The sequence below is a fragment of the Opisthocomus hoazin genome, chromosome 1 (assembly GCF_030867145.1).
Source record: "Opisthocomus hoazin isolate bOpiHoa1 chromosome 1, bOpiHoa1.hap1, whole genome shotgun sequence".
In the NCBI taxonomy this organism is placed as follows: Eukaryota; Metazoa; Chordata; class Aves; order Opisthocomiformes; family Opisthocomidae; genus Opisthocomus; species Opisthocomus hoazin.
This window is the reverse complement of record NC_134414.1, coordinates 94,140,539-94,162,318: the sequence shown is the minus strand read 5'-3', so window position 1 is coordinate 94,162,318 and position 21,780 is coordinate 94,140,539. Positions and strand designations below refer to the sequence as shown.

Genomic DNA, 21,780 nt, shown 5'->3' with positions numbered 1-21,780 from the left:
AGACCCATACCCTACATAACACAATAAATCAGACCAGGTGGAGGAAGACACACACAATGAGAATGCAACCAAGTTTTGGTCCACTTAGATATCTTCCAAAACACCAGCTTTCTTCAGAAGAAGAAAAAAATACGCTGTTTTGCAACAAGACAGGAAAAACGACAGGAATTTGGATATATAACATGATGAAAACACTAAGCTAAAAAGCCCCTTTTACCAACAGAGAACAGTGAAGAGTTTTCATGTTTGCTTGTTTCAGAAAGCTGGGCTCAACTATCTTCTACGCTTAAAACTATTTCAGTTTCTTTGAAACAAAACACTCAACTACTCCTCCAGTATTGTTATAAAAAAGCTGCAAGATAACTTCAGCTTGCAACAACTTGTGTACGACTTTAAGTGCTGTATACAAAGACCGAAATAGAGCAGAAGTTTTGAAAAAGACCTGACTTTACCCCCAAGCTCAATTTAAGCATTCCCACAAAAACAGATCTGGAGAAGGAGATCACATTTTTACAGGACAGCAAGGTCAAACTGAATGCATTTCAGACCCAAGATTGTAATAGATACATACAGGTTTTCAGACTAACAATTGTGGACTATTAATAAACTCAGCTGCATGATGCTATTATAGACCATAAAAGAAATTTTCATCTTGAACGTACTATAGCGCAAAAAGCAGCACTGGCATTTGCAAACAGTAGATGCTATCAAGTGGCACACAGTTCTTAAGATCTGGGCACTTAATTCAGGTGCCTGAAGGGAGACAGTCTTCTCTGAAAGTCTGACCCCTTGTGCTTAAGGAACAACTCTGAATTTGAGCCTAACTCTACAAGACTAACAATCTCTGCCAAATAAAATAAATTAGCTTCAGAAATCTGTCCTGTCTTTTATCTAAATGAAGTTACAAGTTTACTGCCTATTTTAAACTGCTTCAACCTAACCAAGAGTGCTTGACCTTTTCAGTCAGGCATACCACATAGTCCACTCTGACATCAAGGGAAAGTTGTACACCAAGACCCTGCCACAAACAGAATGATTTGTATGGTCAGCTTGCATGTGTGAAGCAGGGCTGACACCTCCTCAAAGCACCAGAGCTGTTGAGGACACGCTGCAACATCGAATGCCTCCAAGAAATACCCTTGCAGCCACACAGCTATCGCTGTGCTCATGCTCCCAGAAAAAGCAAAATTCCTGTGTCTGCCCCCCTGTTTTTTTTGTTGTTGTTTTTTTGTTTTGTTTTGGTTTGTTTTTTTTTTAATACGGACAACTTAGAAACGGATACGGAAAAAACTGCACGTTATACAGACTATCTTGGGAGACGGAGATCTTTCATGACTATCACCCTTCTTGAGAAGCAACAAGACAGGAACTTACTTGCACATGTTCTAAGTGCAAACTGCAAGCTGACCATAAGCAGAACCTGCTGTTAGTAAGGAAGCTACAGAGATTAAGTGTCCCAGGTGAACGGTCCTGAGGGCAACACGCTGCCGGTTGGTTTTAAGCAACCAAATCCTGGATCTTGGCCACTACCTAAACAACAAGATGCTGAGCACTAACTCTCCCTTTGAGTGTTCCAAAATTCTGAACAAAGTATTTCTGCGGGTCAGAACTTCCTGCTGACATGGGCATAGCATCAAACAGGAGATTACTAAACTGAAACAGTCCAACTCTCTACAAAGTTTTCTTGTGGCAGAGGACAATCTTGTCAAGAGCTCAGCATCCAGCAAGATTAACATCTTTTTCCATGTCCTTGAGTAACAGTTTTAAAAATAATGAACTAGATGTGGGATACAAATCACAGAATTTCTGTTTATCAAGAAGATCAATCATGTCTGTTGGTGAATCACTTTTAGGGAGGAAACAGCACCAAAAGGATTACACGCACAGCATTGTATTTTCATGGAAAGAGACCTGACAGAACTGTTAACACTTTTTCAACACCTGTACTTCTTTCGAGATAAGAAGCCTGGGGAATGGAAAAGACAGAGGCAGAGCTGGGCAGAAAAATCTAAAAATGTATATCCTTTCATTGTAACTATGACTAGTTTCTTCCTGGGAAGATGTCAGATTTCTCCCTAGAAAAATGCCAGGTTTGGATGCACGCTCCAGAACTACTTTAGTAACTTAAGAAAATCTCAAAGACATGCAATAGTACTGTCATTTATGGACAGTAAATTTTTGCAACTCTGAACACGGTTTACAAGATTAAGTTCACATTTATGAACACCTTCTGAAAAATGGTATTCTGCAAAAGTCACAGAAATACACTTACAATCCAAGCTGCTTTCTATAGACTGTGTAACACAAGGTATCATTCATTGTAAAAAAGACTGATTTTGGGAAGCATTTCTGTTAAGAAACATACATTAAAATTTCTCTTTTTGTTTTTTGTAATTCTTTAAATAAACTGAATTTAAAACACTTACCTAACCACGTTGCAATAAGAACAGAATCAATTCCCTCTATGGGCTCACATATTCTAGCAACTACTGGATGTATCTGCTGTGACAGGTAGTACTGAGTATCAACAGTAAGATTGTCTTGCTTTTGCAACTGTTCTGGAGCATATGCTCGCTGGCTGGCACCGAGATCTGATCCATCCTAAGACAGGAGACACATACGAAACAAAGTGTGAAAAAAGTAAAATCCACATTCAGTCTATACAAAGGGTTAGGCTTCAAATATTATGCATTATTTTAACGCAAAAGTGTTACACAATCAATCTCTTTTGGTTGATTTATTATGCATCCAATGCAGATCCAGCAGTAGTAAAAAAAAAAATTGCATTGCTGATGCTGGCATCAACTAGCAAGTTCAAGAATGTAAATCCAGCTTGTATTATTGCAGCCTACACGTGCAAATCAGTAAGAGTAGACAGAGTAAACAGTCCCATCTGTCAATTCTGAAATGCACAATGAAAACACATTGTAACCATCAGCCCAGTTAAAAATACGCGGAGGACAGGCATTTTGGATCCACTCCGTACTAAACTAGCATTATCATTTTGCACAACAAGCAAATTTTAAGTCCTGGATATCAAAACTATAGCTGTTTTGCTAGGAAGTTTATATTCTTTGATTCTATAAAGAAACAAATAGAATGAACAGTCAGACAATGGACCATCGTTCAGTGGCATGCGAATAAATGACAGAGGCAATAGTACAGATTTGACAGAGCAGATTCTGAAATATTTGGACAAACTGAAAGAAACACATGGTGACATCTCAAGGCAAGAGAGAAACACCACTCAGAGGTTAGAGTAGATGTTACATTCTTCTCCAACTTGAAAGAGGAAGATAAGAAGAAAATAATTAAATAATTTGGGAATGCAACAATTAAACTGAAAACAGTATTCATGGAGGAACCAAGTATCACTTCCAGGAAGACGGTACTCTTCTGAAAAAAATAACTCATTCATTCTGCAGAATCTTATTCCCAGTCCACAACTACATCAGGAAATTTCATTTTTAATGTGTGTCAAAAATCTTAAAGCAGAACTTGAAGTAGTATTTTAGCAAGTATTCAGCCACAGAAGTAAACCTTAATGGGCATGGGGGGAACAGGGGGGTAGGAGTACCACAGTTTATTTTTTTGTTAAGTACAGTCTCTTTTTTGCCTTTTTTACAGCAAAATAAAACTAATCCATTAACATATGACACCTTCATTTTTCAGTTAAGACAAGCTACTGGCTTCAATAGGGTCAGCAACCACAGACTGAAAACCCATCACTAATAAAGACAGATTGCAAGCCATTGGTCCCTCCTACTCCTTTCAGACAACTTAGTATTCAGAACAAAATTAATTTAGGACTATTCAGCTCATCCAGCTGCTTTGCAAAAATAATTACAATGCAATTCCTTCAGCTCCCTTCTTTCAACAAGTACATTCTTCTCTTGCATTGTGCCATTGCTCAGCCATACCCACAGCCCAGCTCTCGTAAGTCTTGGCAGCTATGTCATGCCAGGATAAGAACTCTCAATAAATAAAAATCAGTATGTTTCAGTTTTTAATGATGAAGGAGCTGAAATAGCTGTCCATTGTAGAAGTCACATTGCCAAGTCCACCAGTTTGGCATAAGATTTCCCTTGGTCCATCTAATCCAACCTATATTTTTTTTTAATAGCAAAACCAAAATGGAGGATGTATTTGTGAGATAATGATAAGCATTTCTAGGATAAACCCCTGAAAATAGAAAGTTTCTCAAATTCCCCAGTCCATCCGATAGAGGTACCACCAGATCCAATGACTATGAATTGAAAACACACAGGTTGAGACTGGAAATAACAATGACACTAACCACCACCGAGTAGGTTTCGAAGAATGACAGGTTCTTCACCACCAGAATTTTCTTCTCCTTAAAGCAAAGACTTGACATTTTCCTTAAAAATAAGTTCTAGTTCCAAACAGAAATTAATTGAGGGAAATGTTATCAGCCACTATATGGAAAGAGTCAGATGAGCTGAGCTGATCACAATGGTTCTTTCTGGCTCTCCAAAACTAAATTTAGTACAGAAAACTTAATGTTTTAAACTATAACATAATCTCATTATAAAGAGATGCCAAAACATTTTCTCCAGGAGTTGAGTTGGTTTTCTTTGCCATCTCTTCAAACAATACCTAGTATTTAGCTATAAATAAAGACATTTTTACCTGACAAATGATATATGACACTGTGTCTCCTGCCTTCACCTTTCGGCCTCCTTGAGAGTTTATCCACATGGCAACGTGCACATGTGGCAAGTTTTTTTTGTCAGGATAATCCTGTGGATCTTTTGTCAATGCCTAAGAGATCAGAGGAGAAAACAGAAACATAACCATGAGAAAAGTATTTACTTCAGTGACGGACAACTCAGAACTTTAAAAGGCAAGATTACACAGTACCTATCTTCAACCATCTACTGTTCACAAGTACATTTGCAACACAAAAAAAGAAAGACAAAAAAATTGTAATAAAGGTATTTTCCAGACGTTAGGGTCTAGGTACCAGTCCTTCGTACTTTAAAAATGTTATTATTAATGAGAGCATGCTTTTACAATTACTGTCTGAAAAATGCATTACCTAAAAGCACAACAGTTCAAGCAATTACAGATACAATGCAATTGTTTTAAAGCTAAACTAAATTGAAGATCAAAACATTAAACAAAATACAAAAATACAGCCAAAGATTACTCTTACCCCTGCGCCCCTTCAGGTCATAAAGTACATCTGAATATCCAGTAGTTAAGTGCATTTAATAAGCTCCGTAGCAAGAGAATACAACCAAATTTAAATATTTCCATGTATATCGTACTACTGAGATTCCACATTGAGTTTTTCTTTTACATAAAATAAAATGCTACTTTTAAATATGTACTGTCATCCCAATTCTTAGAAGCAACTTATACATTTGACTTCATAGTGAAATACATTATTCATTTTTTTCCCAAAGTAGTAACACACAGGAACATTCAACATTTAAAGCTAAAATTATTCCATATATATCTTTTACTGGGATACTAAGTACTCTCAGAATATTTGCAATAAGAACTGTTTTTTTTTAAGTCAACCATAAAAATCACTGATTTCTTCAACACTGGTATGACAACCTCAACACATTTCTTAACCGATTAGCACACCCTTACACAGCAGACAAATGTCCAGCTGGCAAAAGAAAGAGACTTTGGAGGGAGCAAATTTGGGAAATCTCTTCTAATAGAAGCATGAGAGAGGCATCTAGTATCTAAATCATTAGTGAAACATCCCCTAGCAGAAGGGAGAGGCTTCTGAAGTTGAAAATACAGCTTTCACTGAAGAGTCACAAAAATAAACCAATACCACAATGCTGTTTGCTAAAACTCCTGTAGATAAAGCAGAGTGTTTTACTTCTTGCTGCAGGAAAGTCTTGAATGAGATCTCAAAATGACCATTAGCTTTCTTCCACAGAGCTTTGAAGGGACATAAACTAACAACAGTATGCTTTTATAAGGGTTTTCTAGAAAACAGAACGTTTGATTCTCTTCCATTGTGTTTGACAGTTTAGGTATTTTAAACCTGAAATATAAAACAACATCTAGGAGAAAACTCCCGGAAGCAGGAGCTATCCTGTCATTCTCAATGTATCAGTGGGGAAGACAGCAGGATGGGACAAGACACAAAGTTACTAATCTGAGGAAGCAAGACTGGCCTCCAGCCCCACAAGGTATTTTTTACTCATATTGTAGGATCTTTGCAGTTTCTGTCATGCTATTCAGTATCTAATAAAACTTTTATTTCACAGCATCACATGAATTAAAAAGATTTTTCTCAGCAGTTGATATATTCATGAACAGTAAAGTTTTTCTGGGACAGAAAAGAACCGAGACATCATATACCTTGTTTATTTCAAACTGATTTACTGGGATCTGGCCATTGGTCACATTTTCTCCAATTTCAATAAGCCGCCTTTGAATATTTTCCACAATTATGTCTCGGGGCTGATCAGAAAGAATCTGACCAATTATATAGCTGTAAAAACAGTCCAGAAAGGAAGAAAAGCTTCAGACACACAAAGCAAAACTGTTACAACAAACACAATCCTCTCTTCCCCTGGGTTACCTCTAGAAATTAAAGAGCCTGAAGATAAAGTCTGATGCAAAATTTATAGAAATTTGCCAGGATATTCCATGTTCTGTTCTATTTATTTACTTAGTTTACTAAAAGCAAATTATTGTAAATAGTTCTAATGTTAAACAGTGATTTGGAACTGTTCAGTGCAACTGGTTTCTATTTTCCACTCCCATTTAATTTTGCCATTTATTATTCCATAGCAGGTATCTGAAGATGGAGGAGAAGAGAATATATCAAGTAAGCAAAGTCTTGCCTATTTCTGTAAAATGTGGTTGGAAGATCTGCCAGCTGCAGAAGAGTTAGTCACTAAAGAACACTCTCAAACATTTGTATAGCTTTAATTACTAATACATTCCTAACTTGGAAAAATTTGCTTCTATTATGATGCATCTTTTCTTAGAAAATGCAAGTCTTAAGAACAGTAAGCGTGTGGTGTATTTTTACAGATGTAAAAAACTATTCATTTTTGGATACATTTGGACCACAACTTTTAAGTTAAGTTTTCAAGAGGCAGTACGCAATCTGAGTCAGCCCCCAGATGACCACCTCTCCACCCACTCCAGTTTTCTTTCTACATGCTAACTGTATTATCTCTATCAAATTTAAGTACGAAAATGCCTCGTGCAATGACAATTAATAAATCATCCATCCAATATCCATCATTATGAAGTATGAGAAGAGTGTCATCTGAAAAAGGGAAGAGCAAAAGTCTTTGAGGAAGGGATCATCTCCTCAGCCTGCATCCAGTGCGCTTCCAGCTTTAGCAGAGGATGCTGAAAGAGCTGACCACCAGCTTCTTTAGTCATCTTTGGAAAAAAATGTGACCTAAAACCTATGACTCCAAACGCTGACAGCACCTACCGTTTTCACAAGATTTCAGCTGTGGTTTAATAAAACTGCATATACAAAATTGCGACTCCTCAAATGCACAGCTTCCACAGAAGATGCAAAAACAGATAGTGAAATTAGAGACATTTGGACTTTCATAACTATAATCTGTTACCAATGCCAAAATGTAATGTTTGCTATGTCTTACAAAAACCAGTTAAGACGCTCTAACGCTAATGTTAGTTACCAATCTGCACTGTTCAGGAAAACAGCCACATGATATCAAACATTTACGAAGCATGTACTGTTTAAAACAGAGCAAAGACGACAATGCCACAAAGAAACCCACTTTCCAGTCTCTTTTGCAAGATCACACCAGTCTCTGCGGACTATATCCAATCCTTTCAATTCTTGTTTAGTTATGTATTTCCCATCTCCTGTTGGTTCCACAGTCAGAGCAGCATATTTCTTCTTCTTTAACAGTAGCAAGGACTTAAAGACTCCATCAATATCAATTTCCAACAATTTATAGAGCTTGTTCACTTCACTTTTGATCTGCAAATGCATCAACATTAAAAACAAATGCAACACTTAATATCTATGGACAAATTTAATTGACGCTTGAAATTACCTATAGCCTTGTATGTGGCAAATAAAGAGAGATTGCTTTCTTCCATGCCATCAGCCCTCCTGCTACTCGGTTACAACATCAAGATATTATTCCTTCTTCCATGCTCCTGAGATGCATCTACCCCTCAGAGTACCAACTTAGCATGAAGGCAGAAGTATTCTAAAAAAGACCTAGAATCACTCTTGCCTTAAAATCACATGACTTCTGTTTAGTAGTATACTGAAAAAAAACCTCTACATTTTCTTTGGGTTTTTAGAGCTTCCATAGCTCTCATTTTCATCACAAATTCTTCCATCTTTCAAAACCAACTTCTCTCACACCTTTTCTTTACAATGTTGTGAAACATTTCTCACTTCTTTTCCACAATTTCAGAGAGCCACAAAACTTCCACATCATTAACTGCCAACTGCTAATCAAGCAGATCTCTTCAGTATCTAGTATACCTTGGAAATTAATATTTGAAATTTACCACCAGAAATCTGATGACACAAAGTGTAATACATACTACACAACTAAACAAAACTAATAAACTGGTAGACATCTCTCATGTCAAAAATTATTGAAATCAAAATTGTGTTCACATTGTAATTGGAACTAATGTTGAGGAATTGTACCTTATATTTTGGCTTACCAAGTATTCAGTCTCCTGATAATTTAGGATTTGTAAAAAAGCTTATTATACAATGCAATGTTTCATTTAAATACTTTAAAAAATGCAGAGAGCAGCTACACCTGAAGATAGGGCACTCTAAGGTTTTACTACTCCATAGCTTCCGTACATTGTCAAGTTCTTCTTCCTCATGGCCTATTCTCTGCTTACGCCATGGAGTCCTCTCTTAATACCATCCACTCCACTCAGTGTTACAGCACAGACATGCAGAAAAGCTTTAAGAAGAAAAAATTCCTTACCTTGTTCCCCAGCTTGAAGACCTCATCCAAATTGGTGCTATTAGTGTTTATCATAATGGAATCTGTGTCTCCATAAATCACTTCAAGGTTCATCTAAATGAAACAAATTGCTTTGAAAAACAAAACAGAACCATTCCATCTTTTTAAAGTCCTACCTCATTTTCAAGATTCAAAAATATCATTGTCTGTATATTATCCCTGAAATACTAAAAAGCAGAAAAATGTAAAGTAAGTTTTTACTGAGAAGTCTGTAAATTTCATTAAGACATATTTGAATTTAAAGAGAATAATGAAACTTAAACCACTGATATGTTTAGAAAAAAATCACTGTTCAGTTGTGTACATAGGCAGTTTAAATTTTATTAAATGAATGCTAGAAAAATAAGTCAGTGAACAAGTCTAATCTTGAGAAACAATAGGAACTCTAATCAAAAATAACTTTGGACTGCTAGGACACAAGAAGATGACTTAGACTCAAAGACTGCTGGACAAATTCAGGCTACTCGGATAAGGCATTTAGCCAATGTGCTTGAAAGATAATACCACAGTCAGGTATCCTATTCCATTTGTAGCCACCACAATACTACTGCAAAAAAGTCATTCTGGATCGAAAAAAAATAAAATAATATCTTCCTTTCAAACAAATCTAGTTAAAAGTATTGGCTAGTGGATACAGTAACTGAGAATACCACAATATTCAGATGCCCTACTTGGAAAAAGATTGCATTCAAACACCAGCCAGACTGCCATAGTACTCTGGTATAATGGAGCAAACTGTAGACAAACTGAGGCACATAAAAAAGCTTGAGGTGCGTGTAAATGGCACAGCAAGGAAAAAGGTGAAAAGAAAAAATGTCAACACCAGCAAATGTCACAAAAAAAAAATCAGCAGATGCATCCAATTATGTAATATTAACTTGAAAAAATGAAAGCCTGATGTCTTCAGCAGTGGAAAATCAATGCAGTTGTAAAAGCTGCACCATGGCTATGTCCACACTCCATATAGTCAAAAAACCACCCTGTGACAGAGTTTAAAGGATGCCAAAAAATAAACCACAGTAAAATGCTAGAACACATGGTGTAACAGGTCTATGAGTAAACTCTAATTAGCACTGTTGCTAATTCGCTTGAAACAGTAACACATAGGCTTCAAGCAGGGGCCAGATCATATCTGTGGTAGGAAAAGAAAAAAGCTATAATCCATTAGGAAGGATTACATTTGTAAACCAGGCATCCTAAGAAGTGATTTCAGGTCTGTTTGGGTTACAGCTCTCCTAGAATAAAAAAATTTCACCAGGTGTGCTCTTTAAGGGTGGTTGTTTAATGAAAATGCTCAGCATTACCTTTTGCACCATCTCCTTGGTATGCATCAAAATCTGAAATAAAAAAAATAATCAAAGATTAGCGTATGATATAATTACAAGCTAACACATGCAAACATATCCATTAGGTTGCTAACTCCAAATGCTCTCACCTTTCAAAACAAAGCAAACCACCTCTCTCCTGGCAACACACAGTCACCTCAATACTCTTATTACATGAATAAATTCTCATCTGACCTTGTATTAATGCTATTATTAACTCCCCTAAAACAAGATTAAAACAAATCTCAAAATTACATGTGCACACACACATTCTACCTTAGGAAAAAAAACAACACTGAATCAAACGCTCAAAGAAACCCAATCACGAAGTGCCAGACTTCAGGCTCTTTCAGTAATTTAGGTCAGTCTTCTCCTTCATAACCATCATCTTACCTCTTGATGCCATTCATTTTTTTCCCCCCTAAATGTCCTGTCTTATTCAGTACAGCCTGGATGGTGCTTACTTAACAAGAACCTAGTCAAAAGGCTGATTACCCTCGTAACCATCTTAAAATGGGTCATCAAAAAGCAAACTCTTTAAGGAAACCAGAACTGGGACAAAGAGCTGGGACAGAGAGGGGATACAGATGTTGAATCAATGGGCAAATCTGTGTGTAACCAGGTTTGTTCCTCAGCCAAGAGTGCATCCCTAAGTTCCCTAAATGCTCTGAATAACAATTCTCTGCACCTTAGAAAGAGCTACAGAGACCGCAGATGAGTAGGCTACGACCTCCATCTCCCACGCTGGTCAGCACAGTGGAAAGGGGTGGAAGAGCATCATCTGAAGCCACAGGTACAGCTGTAGTGCGGAAAAGACAAAGCAGAACTAGCTCAATGAAGAAGATGTGTGGCTGCTGCAGCAGCAAGGGCTTGGTGAAGTTTGCACAGCTGCATGAGAATCAATATCTGGTCCATTCCTTCAGTCACCTGGCCATATTTCCACCGAATTCGCTGTTTCCCCGTGTCATCAGCGTTCTGGTGCTCTGGCACACAGCTCCAGATTCCACCTGGTTAGTCCCAGTTCCCTGGTTTCTGTCCCCACTCAGCATAAACCTTGTTTCTTTTTCAGCTAGTCCTGCTACCCGTATATATTTGTACTTTTCTTAAACAAGATTACTTTGAACCACTTGTTACAGCAGTGATAGATCAGAGTTTATTAGGTGAATCCAAACAATTTGGTACTCTAGCTTCAAAGACAGTCAGGCAACACGCTAATTTAACAGCTTATATTGAATTTAGTAACCTAGTCTAAGTTTTGTTATTTTTCATACATCAAATTGCAATACTCCTTGACCACCTTTGCCAAAAAGGCAGAATTATGACTTCTAGTCAAGAAGTCTGTGACAGGGAGTTGAGCAGTATAAATTAGCAAGCATGAGGAAAGAAAAAGGACACACAGGGAAGAGCTGGCCATGCTCAGTGGGAATAAGACCATCTTGAGAGAAATCTCATTACTTTCATAAGGCCAGGGAGCCTAAAATGAATCCAACAGTCTTGACTGTTACGATATCAACTACTGCGACTGCAACAAGCAATTCTGAAACAAAGGTGAAATGTCCACCTCTACATAACGGTAGACGAACAGGATGACAACACTGAGATTCGTTCAGCATTAATGGCAAGTTTCCTTAATATTTCTGGACCTTTAAACAACCACAGTGACGAATACCGAAGTATGATGGCTCCACTACGACTCTTCAGTTTGTATTAAATTATGCACCACAGAATTATGCACCAAAAGCTGTATTCCCCCAGCATTCTTGGTTTCACAATGCTTGACTTTGTGAACTTAACATTCTGTTTCAATGTAGTTTCTGTTCAGACGCATTTACTAGCCACTTTCATCTTCAAAAAGAAACCGCTGCACCTAAGGATGGACCCACTCTCCTGAACCACGCACACATGAACTAAGCAGACATAATATACCATTCCCTCCAAGGAACTCAAGGAAAGGTTAGGTTCCAAACCACGACTGTTACTCTGACACAGCTGACTCACAATGAATGCCCTTATCAGGGTGATTCCCCAAGCACATACGGATACCTATGGATTTACACTCTCTGGGTCAAGTTCAAAACAGCCAGTTGGTTTAAAGACGACCCACTGATGCTACAAGCTAGGTAGTCAGACAACGTGATGCCTGAACTATACTGAAGTCCCAAACTGCAAAAAGCTCAGCTGGCCTCAATCGTCTACGTAGACAAAGAAGAACAGAAAAATGGTGAGTCTTAACTGCAGATTCATTCTAGGCTGTATGTGCTCAGGCACACCTGATTCCATTTTAATCAGAAAATCAAAAAAGATATTCCACTCCTATTCATCTCCTAGTGAGTGATTCAGATGGCACCACCCCACCACCTTTCCATGGAATTTTGAAATTATTCTAGAGACACGTATCACTGGTACATGACATCAAATTTCATACACAGTAATCAGAATTCCAGCTTATTCACCACCCCACCCCCCTTTCTCTCACCTATTAGCTAACTCCTACAGAGAAACGTTACACCTTTCCCCTAATACTCTAAAAGCAAACAGGAGTCCCTGAAACAAAATTTAAAAATCGGACAGAGAAATGAAGAGTTTACACGTAAAAGAAAAGAAAGCCTACCTTTCTTCCCTGGAGAATCTTTGGCATTTTCTACTTCATTCTCTGAAATAATGCTATCTATTAATAGCTAAAAGATAACATTATTATTTTTTCAAATAGGATTACCCCCTACTAAAAAAAACAATGTTTGCCTGTGCGAAGACCATTTCTCAGCTGTCTCCAAGGACAGCAATAGATGTAGGTAATAACAAGAGGGTCACAGACAAGTTAGCTTCATCAAGTGACTGGCATATGCTAGTGCTACCCATTCTGACAGGAGATCACTAGTAAGTGCCAACAGCTACAAAACAGAAGGTTATAAAGGCTTGCTAAATTCATTAATAAGGCAGTCAGTAGTTATCTGATTTCACAGCAACACCTGCATATTTATCTTCTCATTACCAATTGGATGATGGAATTTTTTTCAAGCACATTTCAAAAATCTGCCAACTTCAAGTGTAGAAAAAAAAATAAACTTTGTAGTTAATTTTTCCCTTAACAAAGTACAGCTGTTGAGAATAATTGTTCAAGATCTTACCCTGTAATGTCAACTGCAGCAGAACAAAGAGTATTTAATTAGCAAATCTATCCAGTAATTCAAAACCTATTATATAAAATGCCTTCGTGATTTTATTCAGGATAATTTGCTAAGAGGGTTATTACTGACATTCAGATGAAATTTAAAATTCCTACGCAAGTCGAGTCATAATAGCAGTAATGATCCCCCCAATCAGGAGATACTGTGTCACACAAGGTTCTTTTGCAATGCAACAGCCGATTTCCTGACTTCTTAATTCCTGGGCTCAGCTCAGTGAGAGCCCTTCATGCCAGTGTTTCAGTCAGCAATACATCCTTAATGGGACTCTATTAAAATACCTAGAATAAAAATGACTTTTTTTTTTTTGGTTAAAAAGAGTGACAGCACTGCTATCATATCAATCATTAGCAGTTTCTCAGAAATGCACAGCAAAGGAAGGGAGGTTTATAGTGATGCTGGGAAGACAGAAGAAAGAAGGAAGAGAATAGAAAAATTGTTACTCAGTAGTTTCCTTTTGCAAATAATATTGCACTGCTCATGAGAGCTGGATTGTCTCCTATTGCAAGCAATCCAAGTAGGAAGAATTAATTGCCTGGCAACCAATCTGTACAGCTGTACCCCCTCCCCCCCAGCAAACATATACTTCTAAAAACCTGTGAACTTCTCAGCACAGTGAACATCTGTGAAATTTAGCTTTAACTATTTTCTTGCAAAAGCAAGACTAGCAACACACATTCTCTCGCCCATGAACCACGAGTCAATATAAACTGAAAAGTTGTAATTGCAAACAAGCAATCAAACTGCAAAATTCTCTGTCCTAATTCTACTCCAGCTCACTAATTACTTAATTAAATGAGGATGTGATTTAAGAAAGGGAATGATTAAAAATAAATAAATATACAAAGAACAGCTTTACAATTATCGATTACATAAAGTATTTTTAAATATACCTTATTTAAAAATCACTAAAGAGTACCTTCTGACAAGAGGATGCTCATATGAAAACAAGCTAAGATACCAGAGTTAAAACACAATGGGATAGGGCACAAAACTAACATGCTGATGCAAAGATATCTCCTAAAAACAGACAAATTTTCTGTAGATTCCTGGGCCTACAGATGTGAAGGAACAGAAAGTGAGACTCAAGACCAGACTGAAAAGACTGACCAAAAAATACTGCACCAAAGATGCATTTTAAAAAAAAAAAAAAAAAAAAAAAAAAATCACTTATGCATTCACTTTGCAGAAGAAGAAAAACTAACACTCTTAGAGCCTTGGCAAAAAATGTATTTTTGAAGACTACCTGTACTTACCTAGCGTAGACCTGGTATTTTATTGCACCTCAGCTGTTTACCTGTGCAATTATATAGCAGAATCATAGAATGGCAAGGGCTGGAAGGGACCTTAAAGCCCATCTGGTTCCAATCCCCCTGCCGTGGGCAGGGACACCTTCCACCAGACCAGGGTGCTCAAAGCCCCATCCAAACTGACCTTGAACACTGCCAGGGAGGGGGCATCCACAGCTTCTCTGGGCAACCTGTGCCAGTGCCTCACCACTCTCACAGTAAAGAATATAATATAGTAAGAAAATAATATTGTCATCAGCTTTAGTAATTATTATTAGACTAGTCTTTCCCATGACACAGAGGAACAAATGGGCAGGAAGAACTGTGTTCCAGTATGTAACACCACGTAGGAAGTATTTCTGAACCTCTGTATTTTTGCAACCTATTCATTAGCTTTGCTAGTATTTTGTGGTAAGTAGCCCCTAGCACTGATAAACCACAGCCACAGGATGCTGCAAATAGATATTGCTAAAAAAGGAGGATTTTCAAAAAAGGTTTCTACTGCTGGACAAAAAGGCACATATGCCATAACCAAAAGTGAAAGAAAGATGGAAGGCACAGGGAACAAAGCATCACAATATAGCCTTTTCACTAGACAATGGACTTGATTTAGAGAAGTCTGAATGACCAGATTCAATTAGTTAATAAATATGTTTGTTTCAAAGACCTTTTATTGATTATTTGCTTTACTTAGACAATACATTCAGAGGTACACTTCCTAAAAATATACACTCTTAGGAAATGTTAACAGCATCAGAAATACACCCCAACGCTGTCAGAATTTTCCCTTCGAGGTTTTTTTTTCCCCCCCCAAAAAAATGAAATTAACTGTCCATACTCCACCCAAAAAAGCTGACAGACATTAATACAACTTTAATATATGATGTGTATAAAACTAGAATTGGATGGTGCACCAAAACCAAAGGGAGAATGGTTCCAAGGGCTGAAGCAATGTACACAAAGATCCAGTCATATATGTTTACATGTCAACAAAAGGCAGGATGTTCTGCCTCACAAACAGAAGACGCACAAAAAAGGCAGCAACAGAAACATGCTGAACACAACAAAAATCATGTGTACCTTTGTCACATTTTGACAAGGAATGCAAGGATGACAGCAAAACACTGGAGATGATGTGAATCAAATTACAACTTGAACACAATGTTCCCTTGGTGCCACAAACAATTACATCTTTAAAATTCTACAGTACCTCTATTTCAAGTATTTGTGGTGTGTTTTGCTGAAGAGAACAGGAAAACTAGAATTAATTTCTTACTAAGTTGTACAATTATTGGTTATTCTGCATAATATATTATGAACCATGCTATACTAAAACAAATTCTGTCTATTTTGGAAAGGATTATTTTGGCATTAAGATGAAGGGAAAAAAACAGTGAAATATACTCCTACAGCTTTGGACAAAAGTTAAAGAAAAAAACCCCATGCAAAACCTTCTGTTTTGTAAATTCATTTAAAATCTTGGAAGTGGAGAAACTGAGTACTCAACAAAGTTGAACACTTGAGTGCACAGAAGGTAACTGACCCAGTTCTGACCCCACTTCGTGTTCCCAGAAGCAGTAAGAATACGATGTCTGGGTGGATAACTAGCTGAGAAAGATGTCCGTACAGCATGGGCATCTCCTAACCCTCCAGGGTGAGTAATGCTCCTTCCAGAGACACCGAACACCAGAACCAGGGGCAGTTCCTAGAGAAGCACCAGGGCTGACAGCACACCCACGGAATTACTTCTTTTCTGACCAACTCATTCAAAACTGAAAACCTACAATGAATGAAGAAGTAGGGAAATTTTTTCCCTGTTTCACTCCATGAAAAAAAAAAAAAGATCCACAACACCTAAAACCCCTTGAAGAACATGGTACTCAAACCAATTTCAGCTCATTAACTTTTATGAATATTTTTTTAATCGAAATCCATTAAGTAAATCTATGCTTGATGAACATTTTGTACTTAACTGTAAGACGCAAAGGTAGCTGTGCTTAATAAGAAAACCTTTTGTGCATTTCAAGTACACTGCAACTACATCAAAAGCTAACCATATCGCAAACCAGAAGTAAAAACACTTCTAATAAGCAAGAATTTAACAAGCATCATTTACCATTTCCTAATAAAACGAAAACGTGTTAAGTTATTCAATATTTAAATGCATACAGACAAGTATATCCTCCTCAGAGAAAACAGCAGCATTTGTTTCAGTGAAACGAAGAAACATTTAGACAGGAAAGCTTTATTTTGCTTTGTTTCCCAAACTGAACTGGTTTAATACATTCAGCAATAGAGAATCAGTCCCTCACTAGAAAAAATAAAATGACAAGTAAATCATTAGAATGAATTACTTATAAACCAAGGTTTCCTGTTTGGTGAGACAAGTCAGAATCCAGTCAAGGTTTAAACCAGAGCACAGAGATTTTCCACCGAACAACATCAAAATCCGTTCCTGAGTAGGAAGGAATAACCATACCATCCACCACATCAGGTCTAAGTTGAACTACAGTTTTAGAAATTATCTTTCAAATATATAAACGTGTCTCTTAATCTTGAGGTGATGGAAATGTAAGTGCTATCTCATCTCCCAGGTAAGTTACTCTCATAGCCAGAAATCCTAGAGAAATCAGGGAATAGATCTCAGAATTAGTAGGGAAGACAGTTTTTCAAAAAGATCAAGTATTTCTGTAAACCACAAAAAGAAATAAAGCTAATGGTCTAAAGAATAAAATATATTTTTTTAGCAGTGGATAAACTCAGTCCACTATCCAAGATGATGACAAATTCCTTGAGGATCAAATCTCATCCCCGCTTTTTTTTTGTTTTCTTCGAGTAAAAAGCAGAAAATGGGACTTGAAACTCCGTAATGCATTCCTCCCTTATCTTCCAACTGTGAAAGAGAATTTAATTACAAAAAGAAAGGTGTGTTGTAAGCAAGGCCCTTTAAGGCAGCAAGGGAGTATGGAGTTGGAAGGAAGTGAACCTGCATTACTTTTCTTAGGTTCTCCGAGTCAGCATCTTCTAAGTAACAACCACAACTTGTGTGCTTGGAGAAAATGGAAGGGCTGGGGGAAAACAAGCCAGTGCCAAAGAGCAGAAAACACTTGCCATCTGATGAGTATTCTTAAAGCAAAAAAAGGCTTCTACTGAAAAACACAGCTTTTCTTTGAAGAACCATAGGCATTTTGCAATACGTATACTGAACAGAGCAAGGCAACCTCTGTCTAGATACAGGTATATTCAATGAAAATTATCCTGAAATTTTACAGGAGATGAGAGGACATGCTAGTCTTGGTAATGAATAGATTGTTTGTGAAGGTTGTGTCCATCAAAAATCTTTGTAAGTGTTTTGAACTGCTTTAAAACTAAACTGTTCTTTCATCATGACTAAGTGGCTGTCTATCATAGCAACATCTATTCAAATTCAGGAAAGTATTTTAGCCTCTAATTACCCTCCAAAGAAAGTTCTCTTACCTAATTTCTTAAATGTCATGCAAGATTTTCATAAAGCATATAATTTTATTTCATTAAATTAGATATATTTAGACAACATGACAGTTGTTTTTATAAAGTTAAACAATACTAATTCATCCTCCATGGTTGCATAGCTGGTGCCAGTGGCAGGGTTTTAGTTTTTAGGTTCACAGACCTCCCTTTGAGGACCAAGAATTGCTTGGACAAGGCAGGATCCATCTGACTACATGGGACAAAATGATCTGTGCCAGAAGGCTGCCTGGCCTGGTAAGGAGAGCTTTAAACCAGGATTGTCAGGGGCAGGAGTGCATGCCCACAAAAACCACGATGGGAAGAAAAGGGTGCGGCATTGTAATCAACAACACTGGGCCAAAAGGGGCCATCTTCAAGCATATCCACATAAGTAAGGGACTGCCTACAGGATGGTGTTAGAGAAAGCTCTTGCACTTTTTCAGGGCATTGGCAGGACTGAGTGCCTCTCTGATGGGCCTGTGCACTAACACCCACGGCATGGAGAACAAAGAGGAGGAATCAGAAGCCTGCATGCAGTTATAGGGCTATAACTTCATTTGGATCATGGAAACATGTTGGAAAACATGACGATCCCAGGAGGTTCCTGAGGACTGGAAGAAAGTAAGTATCACCTCTATCCTCAAGAGGCTAGTTGGCCTCGCCTCAAGCCCTGGGAAAAGGCGGTGGAGCAACTAATTGTGAAGACAACTGTTTTCCAGACACACAAAGCACAAGAAGGTGCTCGGGAGTGTTCAGTGTGGATTTACAAAGGGGAAATCATGCTTAACCAAGCTGGTAGCTTTCTATGAAGAGACGACTGGCTTGGTGGACAATGGAAGAGCAGCGGCTGCTGTTGATCTTGACTTTTAAGTGAGGCTTTCAACACTGTCTACCGTAGCATCCTCAAAGACAAACTGATAAAGTATGGGCTAGGGAAGGGGACAGCGAGATGGACTGAAAGCCGTCTGCACTACTGGGTTCAGAGTGTTGTGATCAGTGGCCCAAAGTTCAGGTGGAGGCCAGTCCTCAGTGGCGTACCCCAGGGGTCAATACTGGGTCCAGTCCTGCTTAGTGTCTGTGTTAATGACTTGGACGATGGCACAGAGCGCACACTCAGCAAGTCTGCAGACAGTACGTAACCAGGAGGAGTGGCTGATACACCAGATGGGCGTGCTGCTGTTCAGAGTGACCTCACAGGCTGGAGATCTCATGATCTACAGAAATCTCATTGAGTTCAAAAAAGGGAAATAACAAGTCCTGCACCAAGACTGGACTAACCCCATGTACTCTAGGACCAACCAACTGGAAAGCATCTTTGCAGAAAGAGACCTGGTCATCCTGGTAGACACGAAGTTCGACAAGAGCCAACGATGTACCCTTGTGGCAAAGACGGCCATGGGTACCCTGGGCTGCATGAGGCAGAGCACTGCCAGCAGGTTCAAGGGAGGTGGTCCTTGCCACTTTACGCAGCCCTGGTGAGACACGTGGAGTGCTGCGTTCCGCTGAGCTCCTCTGTATGAGAAAGGGAGCAAGAAAAGGAGCAAGTCCACTGCAAGACCACAAAGATAATTACAGGGCGTGGACCATCTGCCATGTGAGGAGAGGCTGAGAGAGCTGGGACTGCTCAGCCTAGAGGAGAGAAGACTTGCGGGAGGGCCTTACCACTGTGTGTATATATATATCTGATAGGTGGGAGTAAAGATGACTGTGGCAGACTCTCCTCATTGGTGCCTAGTGAAAAGACAAGAAGGAATAGGCATAAATTGAATACAAAAAATTCCCTTGAAATACAAAGTCTTTCATTGTTTAAATACAAGAAAAAGCTTTTTTACTGTAAGGATTGCAGATTGCCCAGAGAGGCTGTGGAGTCTCCATGCTTGGAGACATTCAGTTCCCAACTGGACATGGTCTTGACCAACCTGCTCTAGCTGAGCAAGGAAGATTGAACTAAATCTTGAGAGGTGCCTCGCAACCTCAGCTATTCTATGAGTCTGTGATCCACAAAGATCTGTCCTTACATACTCTTTACAGTTAAGAGTAAATAGCTTAGATTGTGTTTTACAGGTACCATTTTAAGAATCAAGTAATGTAAAAACATGCTTATCCCTCAACTAAGGGAACTCGGTGCATGCAATTTTGAGTCTCACATAGAGCCAAGTCTGACAGAACACAGCATCTCCTGATGGACACACACCCTGAGTGACTCGGTGCCACCTTTAAGTTAGGTCATCTCCCTATTCTCAAAATAAGAATCATTCTGAAAGCCACCAAAACAATCTGCTCCAGACTTGATATGTTGTAAGCCTCTTTCATTAAGGAAGGAAAAGCTCCTGTACATTCAGTGTCCTAACTACCCTAAGATGTTCAGGTTTCAACCGAGCTACTTGAACGCCAAAGGTGGAGGAGCGGGTCTATACAAATGCCTAATGGGTTCACAACTGTACTTAAAAAAACAAAGCATGTGGTGAAAGAAAGTCACTTTAGAACAGCCCAAACAGGCAAAAGAAAAAAGAGAATCTGCTATAAAATGAACCTTGCTGCAAAGAGAAGTAACAGAGGAAGTTTTTCATCATGCAGGGGCATATACATGAAGTGCTGGAAACCAGGAAAACTGTTGCTGCAAGCAGCGAAACCTTAGTCTTTGACATCGTGCCACCTTTCCTGGTTGCAACAGATAAGTGAAAAAAAATCAACAAAGATAATTCCAATTCCAAAGAACGATGAAACCTGAATCAAATGAGCACTTGTAACAAATGAAGATTTTTACCAAGGTACCTATGCAGGACTAAACAACTACCAGCGCTCAAGTCTCAGAAACTCACAACCACATTTGGTACCGATCAAGGTAGTGAAAAAGTAGGAGCAGGGCAGGTACCATCTCCAATATGTCCAAACACCAGGCCCTGTATTGATGTGGCTCCTACACAGTCTCTTCAGACTATCCCCTGTGGCAGCTCTTAACTGCCTTCTTAGGTGGTATCAGGGAAAGAAAACAGTTTCAACTCTGCATAGCACACTTCACCTTTCCTGCTTCAGGCAGGACCTAGTGATCGCTCCAAGGATGTGAAAAGACAACGAGGAACACGCGTGGTTAACAGCATGAAGTCTCAGTGACTTTTCCTATTTGTTTGGTGTGACCTCTGTACAGCACTTGATGAAGCTGGCTGGGATACAGATGGAAAGAGCTCCTGAGAGCCCATCAGTTAGACACAGTCTTTTCAGATTATCTCTTCAGTATAGGCTTCCTGAATTCTCTAGATATGTCTGACGAAAAAAAAAAAATTAAGATGGAGCTCCTCAGGGCATAAAAGACCCCAAAAAAACAAAGTAAGCATTTACAAAGCATGTCAGAAATAAAATCTACTGGCCTACCAGATGATGTATGGCTAATTTCTACCATACACTTCGATCTCAATGTAGAAATAATTTTTTTTTTTTAAAAAGAGCTCATTTAAGGTTTTTAGCTATTTTTAAACTAACTACAAAAGAAAATTACTAG

General features: G+C 38.4%; 1 protein-coding gene across 1 annotated transcript in view; it reads right to left on the bottom strand.

Moving 5' to 3' along the window:
• The window catches only part of POLA1 (DNA polymerase alpha 1, catalytic subunit), a 203,200-nt gene that overhangs the window by 116,599 nt on the left and 64,821 nt on the right, over positions 1 to 21,780 (bottom strand). Inside the window, exons 27-32 of the mRNA XM_075429909.1 lie at positions 10,298 to 10,330; positions 8,955 to 9,047; positions 7,764 to 7,969; positions 6,352 to 6,484; positions 4,651 to 4,782; positions 2,427 to 2,601 (exon numbers count right to left, since the gene is read on the bottom strand). Coding sequence (XP_075286024.1) covers positions 2,427 to 2,601; positions 4,651 to 4,782; positions 6,352 to 6,484; positions 7,764 to 7,969; positions 8,955 to 9,047; positions 10,298 to 10,330 — 772 coding nt within the window. The remainder of the gene's footprint in view (positions 1 to 2,426; positions 2,602 to 4,650; positions 4,783 to 6,351; positions 6,485 to 7,763; positions 7,970 to 8,954; positions 9,048 to 10,297; positions 10,331 to 21,780) is intronic.